The 20,511-nt window shown below is 35.9% G+C and overlaps 3 protein-coding genes across 3 annotated transcripts; 2 read left to right on the plus strand and 1 right to left on the minus strand.

Annotated features, from left to right (window-relative positions):
• Positions 1-2,501: 2,501 nt before the first annotated feature.
• Positions 2,502-8,605, plus strand: LOC110940093 (neutral ceramidase 2). The gene is made up of 10 exons (XM_022181654.2): positions 2,502-2,646; positions 3,795-4,189; positions 4,654-4,862; positions 4,947-5,273; positions 5,352-5,616; positions 6,549-6,819; positions 6,992-7,117; positions 7,207-7,270; positions 7,399-7,544; positions 7,912-8,605. Exons 2-10 carry the CDS (start codon positions 3,855-3,857, stop codon positions 8,458-8,460), a joined length of 2,292 nt encoding a protein of 763 aa, XP_022037346.1. The 5' UTR covers positions 2,502-2,646; positions 3,795-3,854; the 3' UTR covers positions 8,461-8,605.
• Positions 8,606-9,625: 1,020 nt separating this feature from the next.
• On the plus strand, positions 9,626-16,080 carry LOC110940091 (cytosolic enolase 3). The gene is made up of 13 exons (XM_022181652.2): positions 9,626-10,001; positions 11,231-11,385; positions 11,822-11,996; positions 12,785-12,856; positions 12,961-13,077; positions 13,198-13,278; positions 13,851-13,927; positions 13,999-14,102; positions 14,176-14,274; positions 15,115-15,200; positions 15,303-15,389; positions 15,523-15,720; positions 15,806-16,080. Exons 1-13 carry the CDS (start codon positions 9,897-9,899, stop codon positions 15,872-15,874), a joined length of 1,425 nt encoding a protein of 474 aa, XP_022037344.1. The 5' UTR covers positions 9,626-9,896; the 3' UTR covers positions 15,875-16,080.
• A 539-nt stretch (positions 16,081-16,619) lies between these two features.
• LOC110940092 (proliferating cell nuclear antigen) lies at positions 16,620-19,275 on the minus strand. The gene is made up of 4 exons (XM_022181653.2): positions 18,749-19,275; positions 17,399-17,551; positions 17,218-17,315; positions 16,620-17,105 (listed from the first exon to the last, which is right to left on the minus strand). The coding sequence occupies exons 1-4, from the start codon at positions 19,065-19,067 to the stop codon at positions 16,881-16,883; spliced, it is 795 nt and encodes a 264-aa protein (XP_022037345.1). The 5' UTR covers positions 19,068-19,275; the 3' UTR covers positions 16,620-16,880.
• Between the last annotated feature and the right edge of the window lie 1,236 nt (positions 19,276-20,511).

A 20,511-nucleotide genomic window follows, 5' to 3' on the forward strand; every position in this document is an offset into this window, starting at 1 on the left:
AATACATTTCCTTCTTTTCTATTGTTTGAAAGGTATAATATGTTTGCTCAGAGTGTTTTTTAGATCTTTTAATCTTTAATGGTGGCTTTTTATTATTTATTTTCCATTTTTTTTGACAAATAGCTGATGATAATAGTTATGCTTTAAGCCAATAGCTATTTCTTATACTCTTTCATAACGCGTTACCACCCGGTACCAGTCCTTTTCCTTAACCTATCTGGATTCATCTTATGGTTTATTTAGCAGTTTCTTATTTTTTTCTTTTTGTGCAGTATAGCAATGCAAAGTGTCCACCCCACACATCACACATTGTTGCAATACAAAATGTCGTCCCCCGCCGCATCGCGCGGGCACCCTACTAGTAGAGTTTAATGGAAGATCCGCATAAGGGGGAGACTAGAGGAATATGAGTATATGACACATGACTACATGAGGGGTATAACTGTATAAGAAGACTCCATTCGCATCGTTTAATGGAAGAGACAAGAACTACAAGTAAACCTTCAAATATAATGTCGTGTGTAATAAATAATTATATTATTCATGAGAAAACACATGCTAGTAATTTAATATTCAATAAAATATTAGATTTATCAACTATTATTCTATCTAATTATCTTTTACACACGTATCAAAATATTAGATTTGTCAACTATTATATTCGGTGACGGATTCAGGAATTTTTCCTGAGGGTGTAGAAAAAATTTAAAAATTTCAGACCCCTAGCTATATAAAAAAATTCGGTTCATAGCGGGTCAGATCGGGTCAGTTCATGTACAACAAGTAAACATAAACAAACAAAGTTTCGCGGGTCGAATCAAATCGGGTCGGGTTGGGTCAATTTCAATTTTGAAACACGCAAACCCTATTTCCTAACTTTCTATCACATTAACAAACAAAGTTTCAAGTAAAATAGTAAACAACATAAAAACCATCACAAGTAAGTAAAGTAATAACAAAAAACCATCAAAGTTCAAACCCTACCTACTTCTATTACCCTACATTAAATAAAACAACAAAATAATTATCTAAGAAATAGCTTGTTCTTTAATTAAAAGAATTCGACGAAAAATAGTGGTTCAACCTTTTTCTCTTGAGAAATTGCGCCATAACTTCTCTACTCATGGTTCTTATTACATATAAATTGCTCCATAAGTTCATAAAACAACACTAAACACTTATAACTTTTTGAAAAGTAGTTTTTAAAAAAGTGTTTGGATTATCTTATGTGATGTGAAAAGCCAATAAGCCAAAAAGTTTTGAAAAGTCAGGATATTCTAGCTTTTTAAAATGAATTTTTCACCTTAGCCAAAAAGTTATTTTGAAAAATCCTTTTCCTTTATCCAAACATTATTTTGACTTATTGGCTTTTTAAAAAAACCAATAAATCAATAAGTTGTTTTAAAGAGCTTAGCCAAACATGCCCTAAATTCTAAAAATCATTTTTGTATTATATAATTTCAAATTTACTTTTAAACCAACAAATCCATATGATTATCAACGATTGATTCTTCAAGGCCAAGGCCGGCCCGTAGAGGGTGCAGGGTGGGTGACGGTACAAGACCCAAATCTTCCGAGGGCCCAAACAGTTTTAGTTTTGTATAAAATTTACGCTGTAAACGATAAAATATATATGCACTGAATTGAGAAATAAGATAAATGAACCCTTGCACTAGTGGTTACTACGTTGCCTAAACAACAAGGACGTGAGTTCTAATCCTTGTGTCTCCAAATTCTTTTTTTAGCTTATTTTTTATTTTTTTTCCTCTTCCTAAACTTACCTAAAAAAACTATTTAAACTACATCCACATAAATTTTAGTTATTGATGACTTTAATTTAAATAGAGATTTTAAATAGGGCCCAAATTTTTTATCTAGCACAAGGCCAAATATTTTTTTCGGAATTTTCGGAGACGGCCCTGTTCAAGGCTATAACAGTGTCAGTGTTAGTCTATTGTGTTCGCGTCGCATCACGTGAACTAGGGATGAAGGTCAATACCGTACAGGCACCCAAAATACCGATCCTGGCAAAAAATGAGTACTAGTACGGCGTAGTACCGGTACTAAAAGTGTTTGGTACGGTACGACACGACGCGATATTCAAAGGTAAAAAGTTGGTAAATACCATACCAGCACCGATCCAAAAAATCATAAAAAATGGGTAGCGGAACCGAAAGTGCTTTGTATGATATGGTACCAGTACCGGTACAGTATCGATTCGATTTCAATACCGGATACAATTTGCTCATTCCTAACGCAGACACAATTTACGGTACAAGCAAATACTATCTTTAAGCAACAATTATGAACTATAAGAGGTATAAATTAAACTTAAAAGCAATCAATTGTTACACACACCATATACAATTAAAACATATTCCGTAAAATAAAAGATATCCTAATCCCAAATCTTTTAAAAAAGGAAAAAAATATATATCCATCCCATTGACGTTTGAACCCAAAATGAATCAAATATGAAAGCGTTGAAAATGAAATCATATGCATCATGTGTTGTTGTGGACTCCAATTTTATTGCATCTCATAAACCAACCAACCCACTTACTATATTAATAATACCACCCCCACTCTTCACTTCTCCGTCACTCTCCATTCCATTGCCTGCACTCACACGCATTCATATTTCAGGTATCAGTTTTCCCATTCTCAAATGTCAATGCTACTGTTTCAGATCTACCTTTTCAATTCTCTAATCACTTATTATGCCGTCTGTTTAATTAATTAATTATGCAATTTAAGCTGTTTTTATGTTTTGTGATTTGAGTGATTATTGTTCGACGAAGCAGTTGCATGTTAAGGTTTTTTTTTTTTTCTTGAAATAAAAGATGAAGAAGATGCTGCAATTGTGGTTGATTAGATCTAGTTCAGCTGTGTTTATAGATGAATTGTAGAATTCTGTTAAGATGTGTTCAAATATCATATCTAGGGCATTAGCTAAGGTTGTGTTTGGATGTGGACTAAAGTAATTATTTGAATTCAGTTTAATTAATGATGAGTTGTGTTTGTTTGATGCTAATTATAGTAAGAACTTGAAGATTTTGTCTACTTAATGATGAGTTAGTATCTGTATTAATTAAGCAAAGGAGAGGGGGGGACCACTGGATTTGTTTAGTTGAAAATTTTTAAATGCACACACAAACACTCCCTTAAGATGATCAAGTTAATGCTAGTAATTAAAATTTTTGAAAGGAGTTAACTTTTGTTTTGCTCCCTGGGGTTTGGTCAATTTAACGGTTTTGCTCCAATAGTTTAAAAATAGCCATTTTCCTCCCTGATCTTTCGAGTTTGTCGCCAGTTTGCTCCCTGGCTCTAACTCAGTTAAATCGTTCAATTAAAAGTAGGGGTATTTCGGTAGTTTACTCCCTGACTCTAACTCAATTTAAACGTTTAGTTAAAAGTGGCGGTAGTCGTGGTCGGCAGGTGGTAGTTGCAGGTGGTGGTGGATGGTGGTGGCCGGTAGAAAGAGTGGTTGGAAAGATGGGGGATCAGAAAAGAATCACTTATATACATGAAAATAAACAAGTTATAGGTTTATTTAGGTGAAAAGACTTACATACCCTTGCTTTTATCTATAAAATTACCAAAATAGCCTTCTAGTTAATGGATTTTTTGGATGGAGTTAGTGGCGGGGAGCAAAATGACGATAAGTTAAAAAAATCAGGGAGGAAAATGGCTATTTTTAAGGCAAAACCGTTAAAATGACCAAACCACGGGGAGCAAAATGGAAGTTAACTCTTTCGAAAGAAATTTATTTCTGTTTTTTTTATCTTTATTAGGGAACTACATTGAGTCATTGAGATTGCTTGGATTGTGTTCTGCATAGCTGGTGTGGTTTAATGGAGTTCTTTCACGCTGTAATACAGCGACCGCGTGTAACCGCATGGTTTTGGTTGTTGTTAATTGTTTTTGTGAATAATGCGGAAAAAACCATTGCGGCTTCCAATTACTTGGTTGGTCTTGGAAGCTATGACATCACAGGGCCTGCTGCTGATGTCAACATGATGGGATATGCTAACTCAGGTCAGACTGCTTCTGGCGTTCACATTCGATTGAGAGCTCGCACATTTATTGTGGCGGAGCCACAAGGAAACCGTGTGGTGTTTGTAAATCTCGACGCTTGCATGGCTGAACAACTTGTAACAATCAAAGTCCTTGAGAGGTTGAAGGCAAGGTATTTTTCTTTAAACAGTTTTTACATATTGAGTTAATTACTGTTTTCGTCCCTGTGGTTTGTCAAAAATCACTATTTCAGTCCATTAGTTTAAAAATTGCGATTTCAGTCCCTGTGGTTTCACTTTCGTAACCATTTCAGTCCACCTCGTAACCATTTCAGTCCCTGTACTTAACAGAATAATAGATTGAAATGGTTACGAAAGTGAAACCACAGGGACTGAAATGGTTACGAAAGTGAAACTAGAGGGACTGAAATCGCAGTTTTTAAACTAATGGACTGAAATAGTGATTCTTGACAAACCACATGGACGAAAACAGTAATTAACTCTTACATATTTATCACTTCTTCTAACATAGTTTTTTAGAAACTTTATTCCATCTCGCAAAGTCTATTTTTTCGGTAATATATTGTATTTATGGTCATTTTACCTATTAATTGCCCAAATCATAATTTGTGTATAGGTATGGGGATTTATATACAGAGAAAAACGTTGCCATTAGTGGTATACATACGCATGCAGGCCCCGGTGGCTATCTGCAGTACGTAGTGTATATTGTCACATCTCTAGGATTCGTACGCCAATCCTTTGATGCATTAGTTGATGGCATTGAACAAAGCATCATACGCGCGCATGAAAACCTTCATCCCGGATCAGTATACGTGAACAAAGGTAGTAACACAAATTTCTTTACAACAATATTTTTAAATAAACTTTTGGATTTTTTTTAATAACTATTGGGCGTACAACTCGCAGGAGAGATCTTAGACGCTGGTGTTAATCGCAGTCCTAGCGCTTATCTTAACAATCCTGCATCAGAACGTGTCAAGTATAAGTATGACGTGGATAAAGAAATGACCCTTTTGAAGTTTGTAGATGATCAGTGGGGTCCAGTGGGTTCCTTTAACTGGTTTGCTACTCATGGAACTTCAATGAGCCGTACAAATGAGTTGATCAGCGGGGACAATAAAGGAACTGCTGCACGCCTTATGGAAGATTGGTTTAATCAGAAAAAGGATGCAAGAACTGCTAATGAAAACCGACGCAGAGTTTCTAATATTGTTCAGGGTGCTCAAGTAAACCGTAAGTTTATTAAACCATCCAAGAAGTAAATTTTGGTGAATTGATTATTACTAAAGTTTCTGTGGTGGTTTAATGCAGACCATGAGCTCCTGGAACTAGCAGCGTCTTTCGAGTCTGTTTCGGGTAAACCAGTAACCAAATACTTGAGCATATCGAGACGTGTTAGAAGTTCTCTTAGGACTGCAGAAAGGCCAAGTTTTGTATCTGCATTTTGTCAATCCAATTGTGGGGATGTGAGTCCGAATGTGCTTGGGGCGTTCTGCACCGATACTGGGCTACCCTGTGACTTTAATCATAGTACTTGCGGTGGGAAGAATGAGTTGTGTTATGGCCGAGGACCAGGGTTCGTATTCTTGATTTCTGATACTTTCTATATAGGTGGTTAGATCATTGGGGATCATTGGGTTAGGTCTAAACGGATCAACTTTAGTAAGTGTTGCAACGGGCCGGGAACACTTTCTTGTTCATTTTTCCCTATATTATATAAATAAATATTCGGTTAAATTATGATTACTAAACAATATTATTACCAGAACAATCCAAATCTTTGAATGAAATTATGTAGGAGGCTGTATGCATGCATTTTCAACCCGTTTGACCCATTCCTAGGGTTGCAAACGAACAGAACGTTCAGCGAACTGTTCGTGAACCGTTCGGCGGGAAGTTTGTTTGTGTTCGTTCGTTTAGTAATTGAACGAACACGGAAAATAAATTTCGTTGTTTAGTTAAATGAACAAACATGAACATGGGCTACGTTTGTTCATCTATCTTTGTGAATGTTCGGTAACGTGTTCGTTTATGTTTGATAGTTCGTTAGTGGTTTTAACTTTATATTTTATTTAAATAATTTAAAATTCTGACAAATTAAATATTTAATAAGTATCAGTGTATTATATATTCTGTTCATGAACGCTTTTTTGTGTTCGTTTGTATTCTTGAACATTAGTTTGTGTTCGTGAACATTCGTTACCTAAAATTAACAAACGAACGCAAACACGTTCATTTCCTTAACGAACGAACACGAACAGAAAATCTCGTTCGGTAAGTGTTCGTGAACACATAGTTTTCCTTATCAAACAAATACGAACAAGGTCTTGTTCATGTTCGTTCGGTTCGTTTGCAGCCCTACCCGTTCCCCATTTTACCGATTTTTTATTACTGTTAACGTATCCCAAATTGACCCATCCATAAGTTAACGGGTCAAACTACTTCTAACAGTATACTGATATGCATACATATGGCTAATCGTTGATTCATGTGTATTAACACGAACAGGTACCCAGATGAGTTTGAAAGCACCAGAATTATTGGAGAGAGACAGTTCAAAAAAGCTTCTGATCTTTTTACCAGTGCATCCGAGAAATTAAATGGAAAAATTGAATTTCGTCACACTTATTTGGATTTCTCACAGCTTGAGGTGACAATTCCTAAACAAGGAGGCGGGAGTGAAACGGTTAAAACATGTCCTGCTGCAATGGGATTTGCATTTGCAGCTGGTACAACTGATGGACCCGGTGCTTTTGACTTTACGCAAGGAGACACCTCCGTAAGCAACACTTTTGTTCAAATATAATTATTTATACATGTAAAACATGAATGTAATACATAAATAAAATGATTTAGGAGGTTTTCTGCGTCGAAAATGAACTTTTTGGCTTTTTTCTACTTTGATCTGTTTTCTTTTAAGCCAATTTATTTTTATTTTCTTTCGCCATCAGGGGAATCCATTTTGGAAGTTGGTGCGGAATGTGCTTAGAACCCCAAGTAAAGAGCAAAAAGACTGTCAACAACCAAAGCCTATCCTGCTTGATACTGGGGAGATGAAGCTACCATATGACTGGGCGGTGAGTTGACTTTGTTACGTTGACTTCGTTAAAACATTCAGATTTTTTATGAACATTGATCAAATTTTACATTTTTTTTTGCTTCACAGCCATCGATTCTCCCGGTTCAGATATTAAAGATAGGTCAGATGGTTATCCTCAGCGTACCTGGAGGTATGTGTATATATATGCTTTCACTGCCTTTCTCTATGCAATTGCTTCTTGTTAATGACATTCTTAAACTCTAATATTAAATAAAATTGTGTGTATATTGGTAAATTAACATGGTTCATGAATTGCAGAATTCACAACTATGGCTGGAAGACGTTTACGAGATGCTGTTAGTTCTGTTTTTAAGGAAAAAGTCCATGTCGTCATAGCTGGTCTAACTAACACCTACTCCCAATATGTTACTACCTTTGAGGAGTATGAGATGCAAAGATATGAGGTAAGTTGACCGTGACGTTTTCCTAGAGGTGTCAATTTTAACCCATTTACTTACAAATGAGTTGATTTGGGTTACGTGTTATTTTTTAACCGGCCAAATGAGTCGCATAAAAATAGCTAATACGGATCAAGGTAAGGCATGCAAACTTCTTAATCGCTTAACGAAAAAAACTTAAAACTATTATTGTAATAAAATAGATTTTTTTTTTTCATTTATCACAGTTTATTCATAAAAAAACATATTAATTTGACGTAACGACCGGGCCCATTACCCAACCTGCCGTTTTTCCCACCTCTATTCGACATACTCTTGATTCTTGCTAAATGCTCATACTTAAAACTCTTTTTTTTTTAAAAAAAAAAATCAGGGAGCATCGACCCTATACGGTCCACATACTCTCAGTGCCTACATTCAAGAATTCAAAAAGCTTGCAACAGCCATTGTCTCCGGAAAAACTGTTGAAGCGGGTCCACAACCACCAGATCTACTTAACAAGCAGATAAGCCTGCTACCAGGTGTGGTGGTGGACTCCACCCCACTCGGAGTCAAGTTTGGGGATGTCAAGACTGATGTCCCCAAAAATTCCACTTTCAAAAAGGGCGACACAGTGACCGTTGTTTTCTGGTCAGCATGTCCTCGAAATGATCTCATGACCGAAGGTACATTCGCTCTAGTGGAGTTACTCCAAGGGCAAGACACGTGGGTCCCAATCTACGATGACGACGATATTTGCCTTAGGTTCAAGTGGTCTAGGCCTTCAAAACTCAGTGCTAAGAGTCATGCTACTTTAGAATGGCGTATCCCACAATCGGCTGCACCTGGGGTTTATAGAATGAGCCATTTTGGTGCATCCAAGAACCTGTTTGGATCGATCAGCCATTTTACTGGCTCGTCAAACGCCTTCGTGGTTAAATAAATTTCAGCATATTTGAACTAGTTTGGGATCAAAAACTTGGTAGTGCATAAATTCATTGTACACGAGCTATTGTATCATGTAATTTATGTGTTTATACAAAAGTTAAATTATAATATATCATCTTTTTGTAGTTCTTTCTATTAAAGAGTGTAATAGAAATAATCAACATTTCACATGGACATGGACATGGCATGTTTTAGTTAATTTCGGTAAAAATACGAGAAAAATTATTCAAGTTTTATCAAGTTTTCTATGCGTTTCACTAAAAAGTCACTTAATTTTGAAAAAAAAAAAAAAAAAAAAAACAACTCTTAATAGTAATTAAGATTCATACATGTTCCATTTAAGTCACTTAATTTTAATTTTCTTTAAACATTTTTAAAGTAGTTATGATTCATACATGTTCCATTTAAGTCAATTTTAATTTTTTTTAAACATTTTAAATTCACAACATTGTAACATGAGTGGTTTTTTCTATAAAAAAAGTTAGGATATTAGAAAACTTAGTTACTAATAGATGGATTTTTCTTTAGTTACTATTAGATGGATTTTTCTATAACAAACTAGGGCTGACATATTGTGTCAATTCGACCTATTAAGATCCGAACACGATAAGACACGAACTTGAAACAGGTAAACACGCCACGAAATCTTATCGTGTCAGATTTTTCAAACACGAACACGAACCTGATAATAGACAGGTCACACGAAACGACCTGTTAAGACACGAAAAATTTACCAACGTATCATATAACCTGTTAAGACACGAACACGACATGTTAGGACATGAACACGACCTGTTACTACATGTTTGATATTAAGCCACTAACATGTCCTAACAAGTATTGTATAATGGTCTTAAGTCTTAACATGTCATATCGTGCCTGACATGACATGTTAAGACACGAACACGACCTGTTAAGACACGAACACGATAAGACACGAACATGAAATAGGTAAACACGAACACGACACGAAATTAAACAGGTCTTAGCATGTCCACCTATTATAGACACGAAATTTGTTAAGGTTAAAGATGAAACCAGTTAACTTCATATAGGTTTGTATCGTATTATCGTGTTCGTGTCAAAATTGTCAGCCCTATAACAAACGACAACTAAAACTAATTGGTGAATTTAAACATCCAAAAATAAAAACATAAACACAATTATTGAAAATAAAATGAAGAAAACAAATTGAAAGATTACGAGTTGGTTTACACATCAAAGCAGTGGCTCTGATCTTTTTTCGTGTGCAAAGAAAACACAAAACAAAACACTCATCAACGCCCTAAACGATTCGAACCTTCAAAAACGTTCGTTAGGTTTTAACAAATCTCAATTTCTTCCGATCTCTACCGATTCCGCCATATCCGATTTACTCCAATACAGATCCAACACCAGTAGCAGCAGCAGCAGTTACACAATAAGATAACAATGTCAGTACAAGACTATTTGGATAAGCACATGCTCTCTCGGAAGATCGAAGATGCCGTCAATGCCGCTGTTAGGGCTAAAACCGCCGATCCTGTTCTATTCATTGTGAGTTTCTGTATAACTCTTGTAGTATATGCAATTTGTATTTGTTTTTAAATTACTTTGATTATTGTAAGAATAATACAATAGTATTATGTATATATGGATGAGGAGCTATGGAGAGATTAACGAATGTGACAAACTCAACTAACTGAGTAACTGCTAACAAACTGTCATAGCTCAACTAACTGCTAACCGACTATATATACATTAAGATTGTATAAAGTGTAGGTCAATCTCAAGGCGTTTCGTACGCTGATGAAACCTATGTAGTTACACTACATATCCCGATATATCAGTGATATATTGGTTATCAGTCCCCTGCCGAGATATCGGTACAAAATATCAGTCAGAATATCGGTACCGATAATATTGGTGATATTGACCGATATTTGAACGATATTGGACCGACTATATATACATTAAGATTGTATAAAGTGTAGGTCAATCTCAAGGCGTTTCGTACGCTGATGAAACCTATGTAGTTACACTACATATCCCGATATATCAGTGATATATCGGTTATCAGTCCCCTGCCGAGATATCGGTACAAAATATCAGTCAGAATATCGGTACCGATAATATCGGTGATATTGACCGATATTTGAACGATATTGGACCGATATATCACCGATTTTCCCGATATCAGTACCTTTCTTCTTATTGTTGCTGATGAAACCTATGTAGTTAATATCCCGAGGATATGTCAGTGATATATCGGTTATCAGTCCTCTGCAGAGTTATCGGTACAAAATATCAGTCAGAATATCGGTACTGATAATATCGGTGATATTGACCGATGTTTGAACGATATTGGACCGATATATCACCGATTTTCCCGATATCAGTACCTTTCTTCTTATTGTTGCTATTAGTGTTTTAAGTCTTAGTGAGTTCCTACTTGCTACAATTGTTGGTGTTTTGCAAGTTACGAAAGGTTAATTTGTTAATGGTAGGAGAGTATACTGAATTGTTAGTGTTAAACTTTTTTATATATATAAATTTAGCATGATATTAAAATTACCAATATCCCACCGCAATAACCGATATATCAGATATCGGTCCTTGATCGATATCCGATATTTTACCGCATTAACTACTTAGGATGAAACACAGGATGGACCACAAGATAAGTGGCTCTGATATTGTCACACCAAAGAGTAGGTGGACAATGCGGAAACTAGTTGATTGTTAGGTTAAAGTGTTAAACAGTTGATTTACTTGTTTGTGTACAGTCTAATCATATGCGGAAAGCAGTTCCTTCGGCGATTACTAAGGTTAAGGCTAGGCAGATTCTTGATAGTAGAGGAATTCCTACGGTTGAAGTTGATTTGTATACGAATAAAGGAATGTTTAGAGCTTCTGCTCCAAGTGGTGCTCCTTCTGGAATGTAAGTTCTCCGATACGTTGTAATTAGTTTTGAAAACTGTGTATTGCACGGGTTGAATAAAGGAAATATTAAATAGTTAGTAATGAAGATTTATTTAATAAATATAAAATGAATTTTTGACCAAGTACTTTAAGTAATACAACGATAATCAACTTTAAAAAAATTAAGTAATGGAATACGAAGGGGTGATGTAAGAGAGGCGGGAAGGAATCTTGGGCTCATAGAATTGTGACATGTGGCGTAACCAGTTACTTATTTATTAGGTATAGATTTGTAAAAAGGTAACTATGTCTCTCCGTGTGATGGGAGTGGTGTTTTCTGGTTATGCGCGTTAGCAATATGTTTCGAGAATTAGGAACTTCTGTCAAGATGTAAGATGATGATGCTTTTAGTATTTACTTGAGATGCAAGAGCTTAAGACTCTTATGTAACACAGGTACGGGGCTATTGAGTTACGCGATGGGGATAAGGCAACGTATCTTGGAAATGGTGTAAGCAAAGCTGTTAAGAATATCAATGAGAAGATATCTGAAGCTATAGTTGGCATGGACCCGATTCTGCAGAATCAAATTGATCAGGCAATGATAGACTTGGACAAGACGGAGAAAAAGGTAGATATCCTGTTATGAATTTGATCTATCCGAATGGTGTTTGTTACAATGCCTTATGTAACACAATATGTTTTTGTTTGTACTATCCATCGATGTTCTGTGGTTGTTTAGTGTTAGATAAACATATGATAGTTACTTTTCTGGAATAGTGTATTTTAGGGGTTGTTTGTTTACCTCTTAATGAGGCTCTTAATTAGGGCTGTAAACGAGTCGAGCCAAGTCGAGCCAGGGTGGGATCGAGCTCAAGCTCGAAATTAATTCAGGCGGTTAAACTTGGCTTGAGCTTTACGTCAGAGTTAAACGAGCCTAAGAACGAGCCAACGAGCCGAGCCGAGCTTAGCTTGAGCTGGGCTTTGTTACAAAATGAGCCAGCTTGGTTCACGTCATCTCAAATTGAGTTTTTTAGCTAGTTATTCTCGAGCGAGCTACGAGTCGCGAGCTTTATGAACAGCCCTACTCTTAATGGTTTAGACCTCTTACTGGTTCAGCACTTAATGGTTCAGACTGTTTGTTTCGTGAGCAGATGTCTGAATGGTTCAGACATTTGCCTCTGAATGGTTAAGTATTATACAGAGTCTGAATGGTTAAGACCTCTAATCTGAATTGGTCAGACATTTGCCTCTGAGGGGTTAAGCATTATACTGACTCTTAATGGTTCAGACCTCTTACTGGTTCAGCACTTTACCATTCAGAAGTTGCCAAACAGCCCCTTAGGGATAAATAGCGTTCTTGCTTTGTTGGAGTGCTAACACTTTTATTGGATCATTTATGTTTTATTGTTTATCTAGGGTGAACTTGGAGCAAATGCAATATTAGCTGTTTCAATTGCTGCTTGCAGAGCTGGAGCCGCTGAGAAGGAGGCATGTGCAGTTAGACTATTTTGATTATTTTATTTTACCATCGTAGAAGAATCAATCAAGTTTGCTTAAACAATATCTTCTTTTTTTATTAAATATTGTTTTAGGTTCCACTTTACAAACATATTGCTGATCTTTCCGGTGGAGGAAACCATGTTCTCCCTGTTCCTGCATTCACGCTAATAAGTGGTGGAAAACATGCTGGGAACAATCTGGCTTTACGAGTAAGCTGGTGTTTGACTCCATATCGTTCTTTTCTGTAACATATGGTTTTCTAGTTAAACTTTCATTGTTTTTCCGTCTTAAGTGAATTTATTGTAACTGTGTGAAACGAATATGATCAGGAGATAATGATTCTGCCAGTTGGGGCACAAACATTCGAGGAGGCCATGCAAATGGGATCTGAGACGTATCATCATTTAAAGGTGACTTCCTTCCCACCAACTATAGATTAGTTATTGTATTTTAATGTGTGTGTATATATTTTTTCATTTGGGTATATATATGTTGGACAATTAATATAAAGTATATACATGTATATCATCATCATCATACTCAGTATATCCCACCAATAGCAAAGCTAAGGTAGGGTCTGAGGAGGGTGAGATGTAGACAGCCTTACCTCTACCCTGTAGGAATAGAGAGGCTGATTCCAATGAGACCCCCGGCTCGATTGTAGTTTTGCATCAAGCCTTGGACATAAGGCACATAACACTCAGCAATTGAGACAAACGCCGATTAGTGCATGTACCTCCTTGTCTTTGGGCTATCAACGCCAGCACATGATGCATGATTAACCATCCCCCTCTTTTAACGTTATTTTCACGAAATTAGTAAAATAACGTTAAAATTAGTGCACTTTCACTTTTGGAACCCCCCCCCCCCTCTCCGAGCGCCCACACATATATACATGTATGATGTATCTATATTTTCAAAATTTTGACAATATATGCTAATAAAACCTTATGTTTCAAATTTATTATTTGTACACATGCAGGCAGTTATTGCAGAGAAATACGGTCCACATGGATGTAATGTTGTTGAAGATGGCGGCCTTGCTCCTGATATCACCAGGCATGTATATCATCAATTAAGCGTGATCTTATGGAAATTCAGTTGGTGATTTTAGTGGTCTACTTTTGCAGCTTTAGAGAAGGACTTGATCTTGTAATGGAGGCAATTGGCAGAACAGGGTATACCAATAAACTCAAGATTGCAATTGATGTTGCTGCCACTGATTTCTGCATAGGTAATATGTATACATTGACTACTGTATGTTGTTGTTTGCAAAATCTTGACGTCTGTATTTCTTCCTGTGTTAGGTTCAAAGTATGATTTGGATTTCAAATCTCCCAAAAAATCAGGACAAAACTTCAAGTCAGGAGAAGAAATGATTGAAATCTACAAAGAACTATGTAAAGGTATATCATATATGAACATCTTCTCAAAATTTATTTGTCGCCTTTACAAAGGATGCTACAAGTGTTTATATATATTGAACTAGATTAGAACCCCGTGTATTACACGGGTTGAATAAATGTAATTTTATATATTAAGTAATAAAAAGTTGTATCTTTATGAACCCCATATATTGTATGGGTTAAATAAATATAATTTTATATATCAAATAATAAAAAATGATTTATCTTTAAAAACCATGTGTATTACACAGATTAAATAAATGTAATTTTGTATACTAAATACTAAAAACGTCGTATCTTTAAAAAACCCGTGTATAATCGAGTTGAATAAATCTACCAAATAATAAAAAAATTATATCCTTAAAAAACCTCGTGTATTACACGTGTTGAATAAATCTAATTTTACATAGCAAATGATAAAAAAGTTATATTATTACACGGGTTATATAAATGTAACTTTGTATAGTAAATAATAGAAAAAAAATTATATTTTTAAAAACCCTGCGTTTTACACGAGTTGAACAAATATAATTTTGTATACCAAATAATAAAAAGAGTTATATTTTTAATAAATTAGGATAACATTTAATATTAATTTATTATTTATATATTTAATATATAAGATAAGTAGGAAAGAGAGGTATTTGTTTTAAAAATATATTAATAAATAAAAGATAAGATTTAATATTAATTTATTATTTATTTATTTAGTTAATATAAGATGAGTATAAATTTGAGGATACCTTCAATGAATGACATGTGTCCAAAAATTGGTTTCTTTTATTATAGTAGATAGATTAACAGTACTTTTTTTTTTCTTTCTTTCTTTCTGAATTATAGACTATCCGATTGTGTCAATTGAGGATCCATTTGACAAGGAGGACTGGGAACAAGTCAAGTTTTTTTCTGGGCTCAGAATTTGCCAGGTATGTTTTGTTACAAGGCAACTTAGAAATGCTTTGAGCTATTATCTGTGATCTTTTCTCACTGTTTTGTGTGATGTCTTACATGACTATTTGTATCTGCAGGTTGTTGGAGATGGCTTGTTGATGTCGAATCCAAAACGTATAGAAAGAGCCATCCAGGAAAATGCTTGCGACGCGCTTCTTCTCAAGGTATATGCAGATTTATGAATTTTATATTAGTGCAAGTGTTTTGAGGTTTTCTAGAAACATGCCTATGATTGAACATATGTTTGGAAATAAACGCAATGTTTGGTTGCTACATGGTGGGGTATGTGAAATGCAGGTGAACCAACTTGGGACGGTGACGGAAGCCATTGAAGTAGTGAAGATGGCAAAGGATGCTAAATGGGGGGTGGTGATATCACAAAGAAGTGGGGAGACTGATGATTCTTTTCTAGCTGATCTGTCGGTTGGTCTTGCCACAGGTCAGATAAAAGCAGGTGCTCCTTGCCGAGGAGAGCGGTTAGCCAAGTACAACCAGGTGTGATAGAAAATTAAAATATACTGTTAATTAGCTCATTTACTGTCTAATTTCCATAAGGTTTTAACATCAAGTTTTTGTGCAGCTAATTAGAATTGAAGAGGAGATTGGCGAGCAGGCTAGTTATGTTGGCGAGAACTGGAGGCACTCCTGATCCTTTACAAAATGGTTTTTTTTGATTCATAGCATCAGGGTGCATCAGCGAGGTCAGAAATTTCGCCTATTAGAGTGTTTTTCAAGGGGTTTTTTTTTTTTTTTTTTTTAATATGGTTGAGATAACGTATTGAATTGTTTGGCAGATCCTTAACTTAAAGTGGGAATTTTTTTATTATTTTTTAAAAATTAGTTGTGATATTTGTATTTTGCTTGTGAATTTTAGTTACATGTCACCGTCAAGCTAGAAATGATCAAGCATAAGCCTGCCAAAACACGCCAGTGTTGTTGGGTTGTGTAACATGTCAAAACAAGTTATGAGCAAAATTAGTTGAAGTCTAAACAAGTTTTAAAAATAAAGTATCAATTTTGTTTATGTCAAATGGTTATGACAATCATAGGTTCATGTAGGTAAAAAATTAAGTGGGTTCACCAGTAGGGACAGGTTGTGTCAACAATTAGCGGTTGTGTAACAAGTAAATGGTGAGTGAGGATAAACACATCGAGCCAGGGGTCTCACTAGAAGCAGCCTCTATTCCTACGAGGTAGAGCTAAGACTGTCTACATCTTTTACCCTCCTCAGACCCTATCTTAGTTTTGCTATTAGTAGGATTTACTGAGTATGACGATGATGACGATAAACACAACAGCCATGGGTCACATTATTCATTTGTGCCTGTTTAAAGGTACCAAGTTTTATAACACCAACTCAAAATGACTTGTATGGAACTACATAAGCCATTATATGCTATAACCCATTTTTTTTTAAAAAAAGTTCATGATTCATAACACACAAATCAATAATCATTGGTCTGAACTCTGAAAGTAAAAAATAACAATCGCCTCGTACAAAAAGAGAAAAAAAAATCCTAACGAAATAAAAAAAAAAACAGTTTGACCAAATTCTTGTGAGTACAGATTACCCACTGTACTTCAATTGAAGACATGCCAGCAATATCTTTAACAAACAACTAACAAAGCATATAACTCTCAGCTTATAACCCGATTCAAGATTTGTTGTCCTCTTCATCTTCTTCTATCTTAGGAGCCAAATAGAACCTGATATAACCCATCTCAGCTATCTTGTACTCCACCACTACAGGAAGCTCTGACGACAAACTGATTGTGACGGTACTTGACAACGGAGTCGCCTTTGTAAACGAGTTCATGTATCTTAATGCAAATGTCAAAGACACTGGTTCGTTCATCTCTATAACTGTTGCTTCCTCGGGCTGCAATTTCATCCCATAATCAAACAAATATGTTAAAATCTCTTAACAATTTTCAAATCTTTTTAAGTTCAAATGATTTATCGTCTAGATGTTGATACTACAGTATGCATACCTTGTCTACTGTAGTGTTCTGCCTACAAACAACATTTGCAGTTCCGATATCACCTCTTGTCGAGAACTTAACGCCCTCCTTGGTCACAGAAATCACAACTGCAGGTAACAACCAATCAAAATCATTACACTATTCTAATCACTGATCATATTAAAAAGAAAACCAATTAGACTAGAGCTACCTGTATCGCCGATACTACTAAGATCTTTACAGATCCTAGCAAATTCAGATGAAGGCATCCGAACAATGGCATGATACTCGGCTTCAGGAATTCCAAGGTGCTCACTGTCGATGTCCATTAACTTCATCTCAAAATCAGCAATCTTATCTTGGGCTGTGTAAAACATTCCCAATAATTAGAAGCAAACAACATGATGGTAACCATCTACTACATAAATATATAAATTATAGATCCTAAAAAGCTCTAAATCTTGAAGATCTAAACAACCATTTGGGGTGTAAGCAAGCCAAGCTACTCGAGACCCGCTAAAAAAAGCTCAAAACAAGCAGAGCTCAAATGAACTCGATCTTGAAAAACTACCTACAAGCTAAAGATCAAGCCTAGTCAAGCTCGGGCTTGTTTACATTAAATCAAAATTGACAAGTTAAAAGCTAGATTAAATCATGAACACAAAGACACCCAACATAATGAAGATACCCATTTTTCCACTTGTAAACCAAACAGTAGCATCTGTAAATTGAGCTTATTTGATGTATGCATAGGTGCAAATTTTATCCAAATCATTCATAACCATAGTTGTTAATGGCAAATAGCGATAAGGTAACTATATGCTACATAGCAAATAGCGATAAATAGCGGGCGGCTAGTAAGGCTGGCAAATCGTGTCTTAACAGGTTTAACAGGTTTCTGACCGCGCGCACAACATAAGTTTCAAACATGATTACGACTCGTTTAACTACTTTCTACCTCATGTTTATAAAACAGTTTTTTGTTTTATGTACAAAGATGAATAAATGATAGATCCTAACATTGTAATTTTAACTATTTTAAAAATAAAAAAAAGTCAAAGGGTGTATTTTTCAGTCAAACAGGTCTAATCGTGTCTTAACAGGTACCCAATTGTCAGCCCTAGCGGCTAGTTTACAAATAGCGATACACTAGATAAAAAAATAATTTTTTAAATGTATATTATATCAAAATACCCTAGTATATATGCTTTTTTACATGTATATTTAACAAAACCTAAAATCCAGCTATTTTATAAGTACATTTAATTGCTATTTATATTAAAAAATAAATAAATAAATAAATAAATAAATAAACCGTCGCTATTATCGCTATTTATCGCTACAACCCTAGTAGCGAACCTAGACTTATACACTAGGTAGCGTGCTATAGCGATCGCTATAGCTCGCTAGTGACAACTATGATGATAACACTTATTAAGTTGACCAAAACATCAAACCAAACGGAATACAAGCTAACTATGATGTATCTATGTGCAGAACAATAAAATAAACATTATTAAACACAATTAATTAAAACATAAATAAAAAAATATAAACTTACTAGGGCTTTCAAACATGAAAGTAACAGTATCACTCCCATCATCAGCCTTAAGAGTAATGATATCATCATTTCCGGCGCATTTTAGCATCTTGGACATATTATTAAGATTCATGCCCATGGATAAGTTCCGGTCACACCTGTAGTGTTCAAACCCTTCAGATCTGAGAAGGAGAGACACCAGTGCCACGTGGCTGGAATCCATGGCCTGAAGCGAGAATCCGGTGGCGGAGCAGTCAAAGTTGGCGTCGGTCACCAGATCTTTGAGCGACTCCATCACCTTCTTCAGAAGACTACCCTGAACTAGCCTCAGCTCCAACATTATTCCGGCGAATGATGAAAGATGGAAGAAAACTAGGGTTAGGGTTTGAAAGTCGCCGGGAGGGAGGGAGAACAAAATAACGAGGGAAGATAAGGGTTTGAGTGTTTTATAGGGAAAGTATTTCCCGCCAAGATTTGGGGGAGGTGGGAAACTGGGATTGTGGCAGAGTTTTTGGGTTAAACCGTTAAAGATGTGGTATGGCCAATGAGGCGCGGGTGGAGTTGTAAGGGAGTGACTTGACGTTTTAAGGTAGCGTTTGGTATGCTTCACCAAATACCTCATCAATAGGCCAGGACCGAAACTTTTTCCCAACAATCTCCCCCTGGAACAGATAATGCCAAAACTCTTTATTATTGTGGAACTTTATTGCCTCATCAACAGTTCCCTTATTTGCCCTTTAAGTTGTAGTTCAAAGGTTAAGGCATCTGTGCCATCATCATCCCTGCTAAGTGGAAGATCAAGGAGATCCTGCAAATCTTCAAGACTTAGGCCAAGTGCTTGTTCCCTTGCTATTTTCTTCACTTCTCCATCAGAACTGAACATAGTTAATACATGGGTCTGTTTGTCAGTTTCCCACTTTAGTACTTTTGAGTCTGGTGGGTTTCTTGGGAGATTTTTATTTGATGAGGTATTTGGATCGTTGAGCACTGTACAAGTTATAGTCTGGTTTTAACAAAAACTTTTTCCCTTATTAAAACAAAGTTCACTATAACCAATGGCTCTGATACCAAATCTGTCACACCCCCCAAAATCCACACGCGAAGTATCACCGCTTGGAGGCGTGACATGACCAGGACCGAGCCACCAATCATATCGAACATAACAAGTAATAAGTAAAATTCAAGCACACAATATGAAAGGTGTTTTAAACCAAAAACATAGTTAAGTGTTTAGCGGAAGCATAATTGTAAAACCCAATGTAAGTATTAAGTACGAAATAAAATAATGTTTTTAGCATGGCACACACTGCCATGTCCCACAACGACCACGCCTCCCTGTGCAAGCTCCATGAGTACCTAATGACCTGCAAGGCATGTAACAACGAGTCAACAACAAAGTTGAGCGAGTTCACAGTTGGTTGTTTAGTTATAGCATTCGTTTCGTAAATCATATGTTCGTTTTGTAAACCATGTATCGTATTAATTCGTATCGCGGTCTCCCAGACATGTTTGCGAAGATTAGTGGGGGCTTCCCATGTGTTACTAGACCGTGCGTATTGACTACTACGAAAATATAAGTGGTGCCCTAAGTCAATGTCTATCAGCATTGACCCTTTGCCCATAGTCCATTAGTACACGCCCGTCCGACTGGCACGGTGTGAGGTTTGTTAAACCTAATAGCGCTATTAACTAATGACCCACTCGCCATAGGTCTCGGCGATTAAGTCGATATAAATGAGAGACTTCAATGATAGAGGTTTGGTCCAGTGTGTAATCTTTGCATC

The sequence above is a fragment of the Helianthus annuus genome, chromosome 5, assembly GCF_002127325.2.
Source record: "Helianthus annuus cultivar XRQ/B chromosome 5, HanXRQr2.0-SUNRISE, whole genome shotgun sequence".
Classification (NCBI taxonomy): Eukaryota; Viridiplantae; Streptophyta; class Magnoliopsida; order Asterales; family Asteraceae; genus Helianthus; species Helianthus annuus.

Coding starts and splice junctions, on each gene's coding strand:
- LOC110940093 (XM_022181654.2), top strand. CDS start 3,855: ATGGAGTTCTTTCACGCTGTAATACAGCGACCGCGTGTAACCGCATGG. Junction 5,274..5,351: donor TCAGGGTGCTCAAGTAAACC/GTAAGTTTATTA, acceptor GGTTTAATGCAG/ACCATGAGCTCCTGGAACTA. Junction 7,118..7,206: donor AGCTACCATATGACTGGGCG/GTGAGTTGACTT, acceptor TTTGCTTCACAG/CCATCGATTCTCCCGGTTCA.
- LOC110940091 (XM_022181652.2), top strand. CDS start 9,897: ATGTCAGTACAAGACTATTTGGATAAGCACATGCTCTCTCGGAAGATC. Junction 10,002..11,230: donor CCGATCCTGTTCTATTCATT/GTGAGTTTCTGT, acceptor GTTTGTGTACAG/TCTAATCATATGCGGAAAGC. Junction 15,721..15,805: donor GGTTAGCCAAGTACAACCAG/GTGTGATAGAAA, acceptor GTTTTTGTGCAG/CTAATTAGAATTGAAGAGGA.
- LOC110940092 (XM_022181653.2), bottom strand. CDS start 19,067: ATGTTGGAGCTGAGGCTAGTTCAGGGTAGTCTTCTGAAGAAGGTGATG. Junction 17,552..18,748: donor TTTCATGTTTGAAAGCCCTA/GTAAGTTTATAT, acceptor TGTTTTACACAG/CCCAAGATAAGATTGCTGAT. Junction 17,106..17,217: donor AGAACACTACAGTAGACAAG/GTATGCATACTG, acceptor ATGAAATTGCAG/CCCGAGGAAGCAACAGTTAT.